This window comes from Auxenochlorella protothecoides, assembly GCF_000733215.1.
Source record: "Auxenochlorella protothecoides strain 0710 unplaced genomic scaffold scaffold64, whole genome shotgun sequence".
NCBI lineage: Eukaryota > Viridiplantae > Chlorophyta > Trebouxiophyceae > Chlorellales > Chlorellaceae > Auxenochlorella > Auxenochlorella protothecoides.
The window spans coordinates 153,987-160,371 of record NW_011934482.1 but is presented as its reverse complement, the minus strand read 5'-3'; the positions used below and the strand labels follow the sequence as shown (position 1 = coordinate 160,371).

Here is a 6,385-nt window from a genome sequence, read left to right as displayed (position 1 = left end):
TCCCGATCCGCATCCCTCACACCTTTGCCGCCCAGAGCTCGCACTGCGGGTGCCGGTCCACGCAGGACTGGTCCAGGGCCAGGGAATCGTCGGCGTCGAGTGCAGCATTGGTGTCGAGGGCGCCCTCGGCCGACACCGCGCCCTCTACGTGACCCAGGTACTCCTCCAGCTGGCGCCTCAGGTCGGGGCAGCAGGCCGCCGGCCTCGGCCTCCCAGGGAGGCTGTGGCGAAGGGGGGGTGCAGAAGGCAGCATTCTCGGGGAGCTGCAAGGGCACGCGGCCGCAAAGCTCCATGTCTGCCGGGCACAACTCTCCTCCCCCCCCCACCCCCACCCCCACCCCCACCTCCAGCAGGGCTCGGCAGGCTTCGCCCTCCAGCTCCATCTCCAGTGGGGTGGCGTGCTGGTCGTGCCGCCTGGTCAGCGTGTAGTTCTCAGACCCCTCGGCCCCCTCCCCCCTCGCGCTGCTGCTGCTTCCAGGCAAGCGTACGCTTGACGCGGGTCTGGAACAGGGACCAGGACTTCAGCACGCTGACCGGGACCTGGCGCGAGGGGGGGGGGAGGGGGGTGGTCAGGCGGGCATTCATCTGTGAGCGCCTGGTGTAGGCGGGCCGTCGCTCTGGTGTACATGGTTTTGATGTGACAGAGTCTGGATCAACCTTGGGCATGAACCTCACGACAAGCATCACCTCTCCACGACTCCAACACCCGCGCCCCCGTGGCCACAGCCTCACCTCATGCGCACACAAGTCCCAGGCATACTGGGTGACGGCCTGCCCGGGCGGCAGGGAGCCGTGCGCGTTGACCCAGGGAACCAAGGCGTCCCAGACGTGGAGCATGAGCTGCTGGCAGGTCTGGCAGGAAAGCGCAGACAGGGCTGTCCCCCTGTCCTCCACCTTGTGGACCTGAGCAAGGAACAGCGTCTCTGGGTGCAGGGGTACAGCCCTGGGGTGATGGGCAGGAGGGGCCGCCTTGGAGTTGGGTATGGGCTTGAGAGTCATAAGGACGTATCAGACACATCGCCTGCTCCAAGCCGAGATCAGTACGCCTAGGGCAGTGCCTACGTGAATGGGCCCACACTCGCAGCCTACAGCAACCAAAGTGCACAACGCCCCTCACCGTTTCTTGGCATCCTCTATCATGTCAGGGAGGGTGTGATACGGCCCCTCAAGACTGGTGAGTCCCTTGGCCTTGATGCGTTCCGCCTGCTCGGTGAAAGCTGGCCATGGGACCTCCAGGGTGTACTCTGCCCAGGCCTGCTTGGTCCACAGCAGCTCATCCTGCGTCGAGTGCACGCGGCGCGGCGCCTGCCAAGCAAGCACAGTCGAGAATAGTACAAGCCACATCATCATCACTCAGCGAGGAGGATTGAAGGGCATGCCGGGATCGGCACTCGTCAGGGCGGGATCCCGGGGTGACCTTTCCCGTTGTCTGACGTCGGAGGATCCCTGAAGAATATTGATTTGCCTTGATGCAGGTTTGGAAAAGAATATGAGATACTGGTTTGCGTACATCGAATGCCAGCTTCTGTGGTGAGTGCGATCGATGAGCATTTGATCGCGGACTTTAGGACATTCATCACCACGGCGATAGCAGGCGTGAGTTTTGTGCAGCTGGCAGCTCAAGCAGATGATCGGCCCCTCATGGGAAGTGGCTATTAGCTTGAGGAAAGGCAGATGTGATGTATGCTGCTGATGGCCTTGAGCATAATGCATGAGCATGGGGCTTGCCTACTCTGGCAGGCGATTGGACCGAAAACCAAGGTGACCCAACGATATTTTGCGAATTCATCGAGGCTCTCAAAAGCAGACAGCCGCAGAGTGTTGCCTGAGGTCGCTTCTTTCCTCAGGACAACCAGATTATATGTGAGCAGGTAGGTGGTCTGCAGTCTACATCAGCAAAGACGTACAGCTTTACGCCGAGCTCGCCCATGGATGCGTCTGACGGCAAATCTTCATGGAGCACTTTGTATCTCTTTAGCATGTGCTTGACACACCAGCATCCCTAGCTGTCCCATCAATCACCCTCGTGATCGGAAAGGCAGAGATCGCGTGTACGTCCACGTGGTAGATCCGGAGCATCCCGCGGTACGTCGACGAAAGTCAGTCTTCGGCACATACAGCCGATGTTGTCTCCCGTACTCAAGGTGTAGGGAAGCTGATACTTTCTTCGAGTTCGGAGAGGCCTTCGACATGGCTGTGGCGCGGTCGGGTCTGCCTCTCCTGCTGTTCCTGGTCCTCGGCACCGCGTTCTCCCTCACCATTGGCAAGCCGAAGAGCCTGTCCACGGACGCGGAGTTCAGCAAGGAAGCGTTCTTAAAAAAGTGCGGATGACGGCAGTTGGGTTCTGCCAGCGCCGCTCGCGGCATTGTTGTATTCAAGTCGCCCCCCTGGCCCTCCCATTTGCAGGTACGGCCATGATTATGGATATGATGGTCGCATTGACGAGCTTTTCGAGCGAGAGATCGGCAACAGGCTGAATGGAAGTCATTACCTGGATAACACAGGTGGGCAGCGCGGGTCCATGCGGTCACGGTTGCGGTGCGGGCTCGGGCTGTGCGGCTTCCTTGGAGGCGGCTTGCATGGCTTGCATGTTGATCCCTCTCACCTGCCACCAGGACAGCCCTGCTCTCGTCTCAGCAGCCCGTGCATCTGTGCCTTATTGCCATCACTAAACAGCACTCTTGTCGTAGGATGGTAGCTTGTGCATCGATCATCTTGCAGGAGAACACTGCTAGATTTTCTGCTGCACATGTGCCTCCACCCACCCCTCTGCACCCACCCCTCTGCACCCACCCCTCTGCACCCACCCACCCACCCCTCTGCACCCACCCACCCACCCCTCTGCACCCACCCACCCACCCACCACTCTGCACCCACCCACTCACCACTCTGCACCCACCACTCTGCACCCACCCACCCGTTCACAAACCCGACAGCCCACATGCCTGTGGCCTCCTACCCTCGTTCTACATACTTTTGCCCAGTGATCCACTTGATCGGAATGTGGGCCTCCCATCCATCCCCCCCAAACCACCCTCTCTTGTTCAGGTGCTGCACTGTACTGGAATTCCCAGGTGGAGGCCCTGTCTCGGGACCTGGAGACGCACGCCTTTGGCAACCCGCACAGCGTCAACCCCCCCTCCCTGCTGACCGACGCGCGTGTGGATTCGGCGCGGCGCCGCCTGCTGGCGCTGTTTGGCGCCGACGAGACCACGCATGACCTGGTGCTGACGCGGTCCGGCACGGGGGCGCTGAACCTGCTGGGGGACGCCTTTCCCTGGACCCCGGAGTCCACCTACGCCTTCACCCGCGCCAACCACAACAGCGTGCTGGGCATCCGGTCGGTGGCGGGGCAGTACGGCGCGCAGTACGGCGCGCTGTCCGAGGAGGGCGCGGAGGCCTGGCTGGCCGACCCCGAGATGCGCCACCCGCCCTTCCTGCCCGGGGGGTCGGAGCACGCGGGTCCCCGCCGCGCGCGCGCCGCCGCGGCCGAGAGCGCCCACCGGCCCACCTACAGCCTCTTTGCCTACCCCGCGCGGGACAACTACGACGGCGTCATGTACCCGCTGAAGTGGGTGCAGGCGGTGCAGGCCAAGAGCACGCCGGGGCACAAATGGAAGGTGAGGCTTTTCTGGAGGGAGCTGATTGGGTCGAAGGTGGTGGATCTGGGGAGGGGGTTGATCAGACTTGGACGGGCAGGGCCGTGGACGGGACGCGCTGGCAGAACCGGTATTTCACATGAGCCTCTCGTTTCATGGGGGGTGAGCAGTGGTATGTCCGAGTGGGTCCCGACCCCTCAGCCACAACCCCACAGCCGGTGCCATGGCAGTGATAGAGGCATGGCAGCGCGTCCATCTCCCCGCCCCACCCACCCAACCCCCCCTCTCAAACACACCTGTAGGTGCTGCTGGACGCGGCGGCCTTCGCGCCCACCGCCCCGCTCAACCTGACGGAGACCCCCGCCGACTACGTCATCCTCTCCTTCTACAAGCTCTTCGGCCTGCCCACCGGTGTGGGCGCGCTGATCGTGCGGCGGGAGGGCGCCGCCCCCCTGCGCAAGGCCTACTGGGGCGGCGGCTCAGTGTTCCTGGCCACCTCGGCCCTGGACTGGCACCACCGCCGCCTGCCCCCGGCCTCGCTGGAGGACGGCACGCTGCCTTTCCTGGACATCGTGGCTCTGCAGTACGGGCTGGATGCCTTTGAGCGCCTGGGCGGCATCCACGCCATCAAGCGCCACGTCGGCACGCTGGCGGCCCACCTGTACGACCGCGTGCGGGGCCTGCGCCACTCCAACGGCGCGCCCCTGCTCCGCGTCTTCGGGAAGCACGAAGACCCGCGTCGCGCCGAGGTCCAGGCCGCGACGCTGAACTTCGAGATCCTGACGCCGCGCGGCGGCGTCTACTCCTACCGCACCGCCGGCGTGGAGGCCGCGGCCGCCGGGGTCTACATGCGCCTGGGCTGCACCTGCAACCCGGGCGCCTGCTACGCCGCGCTGGGCGTGCGCGACGGGGAGGTGGCCGACTTTGCCGCCACCAAGCACGACAACTGGACCGACTGGGAGTGGATCACGGTGACGCGCGGCGTGGAGCCGGGGGGCGCGCCGGAGCAGGTGGTGCTGCCGCTGGGGTCCATCCGCGCCAGCCTGGGCGCGCTGAGCCGGTGGGAGGACGTGGACGCGCTGGCGCGCTTCCTGGAGGCCAAGTACGTCGACCGCCCCGAGGGCGGCGGCGGCGAGACCACGGGCGGACCCATCCCGCCCATCGACTACTGCTGACACGCGGGCGGTGCGCCCCTGCACGCAAGTGAAGTGATATATATGCTGCTGCTCGGTACCCGCTGCACGGTATGACGTCGTGTCGGCACTGCGTATGGAGTTTTGTTTCCTTCCCTTTCGGCCACCCCAGCGTGTGCCGCGGCCCAGCGAGGCCGATTTTACGCAATGTTACAGCCCGACCAAAGAGCCACCAAAAAAGCGCAGCACATAAGACCGGTGATCTAACCGACTGATCTATAGGGACGGGGCACTGTCCCTACTGGGGCTCGAACCCAGGACTTCCGGCTGACTCGCGCGTGGGTGGGCAGGGTGACTGCCTCACTTTCCTCCGGATAAAAATGCATTTTTGTGTGCGCTATAACCCGGGGGGGAATCTTCGTTGGGCACAGGAGAGGGAGGAGTGCTCTCTAGAGTACGTGAAAGAGGTGGCTTCTGCAAGTTCAATCTCCATTGCTTCCCACTTGTTGAGAGGGCTTTGGCCGAGGACCAGTAGTTCCAGCAGAGAACGTGCATCAGCTGTTCCATACCATTGCCTCCCAACATGTATAACAAGCACCACCTGTTCCCTGCACTGAGCAAGTCAACCTCATGCACGCCTTGATCTCATTGCGAATCAGGGCTAGGGCTAAGCTGGCGCCTACTGGCTGTCGGACGGGAGGCTAGTGCTCACTGGGTGAGACCGTTGTGCCGCAGACGCCCCACTCGCTCTGGACAGGTTTGAGCTGGACAGGAAGCCAAGCTGCGACATTCCATGGTGCTCATCAGAAGAACCAGTAACAAGTGCAGAGATGACCACCAGGATGTAGCAAAACTGTGCCTTCGTGGGTTCCCTGGACGCTGCTCCCCCCTTCCACTCCTCCCTCCTCCTCTCCAGTCCAGAGTGCCCCCCATGTGACCGCTTGACGACACCCCCCCTCACCACCACTCGCCAGATGATCCAATGGCGAGGGCTTTGGATCTCACCCCAGTCAAAAACAGTACAGTTTGTTGAATTGAAGAGTAAACTCATAACGTCTGGTCGGACGGTGGGACGCCGAGCGGGATGGCTGGGTCTCGAAGAACTGCAGCCAAGGTGAGTGCACCCGCCCTGCGACACCCCTCCCGCAGGCCGGTGGGCATGCAAGAGTCCACCCATCACGATAGCCTGTTGTCCTGCCGTGCAGCTCCTCCTGCAACTCACACAATCCCTGACGCGGGGGGGGAGGCAATCCGGTGGACGACCCTGCGCCTTTTCCAAGACCCCCGCCCGGGGCTACAATGTCTACGAGGGCACCTCCGACGTGGCGATGCAGGTAGTGGGTGGCCACGAGGGTGCATTGCCGCGGCACCGGCCTGGTGTGGACCTGGGAAAAGGTGGTGTGCACTGAGGGGTGGTGACCTGTTCCTCGCGACGATCCCGACGGTCAGCCCCCCCTCTCCCCCCCCTCTCCCCCCCCGCCCAGGCCCGCACGCTGCGTGACCTGAACGCAAACGGCCAGCACGAGGCGGTGATACGCATGTTCGAGTCCGGCCAGCTGCAGCACCCCGAGGCGGCCCTGGGCGAGTACGTCTCCGCGCTGAACCGGGCGGGGCGCCTGGACCGCGGCGCGCTCATGCAGACGCTGCGCGGCG

At 63.6% G+C, this 6,385-nt stretch overlaps 3 protein-coding genes across 3 annotated transcripts in view; 1 reads left to right on the top strand and 2 right to left on the bottom strand.

Moving 5' to 3' along the window:
- The window catches only part of F751_5510 (hypothetical protein), a gene marked incomplete at both ends in the record, with an annotated part of 2,354 nt that extends 2,101 nt beyond the window's left edge, over nucleotides 1-253 (bottom strand). Inside the window, one exon of the mRNA XM_011403905.1 lies at nucleotides 23-253. Within this exon, the coding sequence (XP_011402207.1) occupies nucleotides 23-253 (231 nt within the window). The remainder of the gene's footprint in view (nucleotides 1-22) is intronic.
- Nucleotides 254-432: 179 nt separating this feature from the next.
- Nucleotides 433-1,344, bottom strand: F751_5509 (hypothetical protein; the record flags this gene model as incomplete). Its single annotated transcript, XM_011403904.1, has 3 exons — nucleotides 433-540; nucleotides 733-943; nucleotides 1,118-1,344. 3 exons carry the CDS (start codon nucleotides 1,342-1,344, stop codon nucleotides 433-435), a joined length of 546 nt encoding a protein of 181 aa, XP_011402206.1.
- Nucleotides 1,345-2,190: 846 nt separating this feature from the next.
- On the top strand, nucleotides 2,191-4,774 carry F751_5508 (Molybdenum cofactor sulfurase; the record flags this gene model as incomplete). The annotated part of the gene is made up of 5 exons (XM_011403903.1): nucleotides 2,191-2,321; nucleotides 2,407-2,504; nucleotides 3,049-3,379; nucleotides 3,518-3,620; nucleotides 3,902-4,774. The coding sequence occupies 5 exons, from the start codon at nucleotides 2,191-2,193 to the stop codon at nucleotides 4,772-4,774; spliced, it is 1,536 nt and encodes a 511-aa protein (XP_011402205.1).
- Between the last annotated feature and the right edge of the window lie 1,611 nt (nucleotides 4,775-6,385).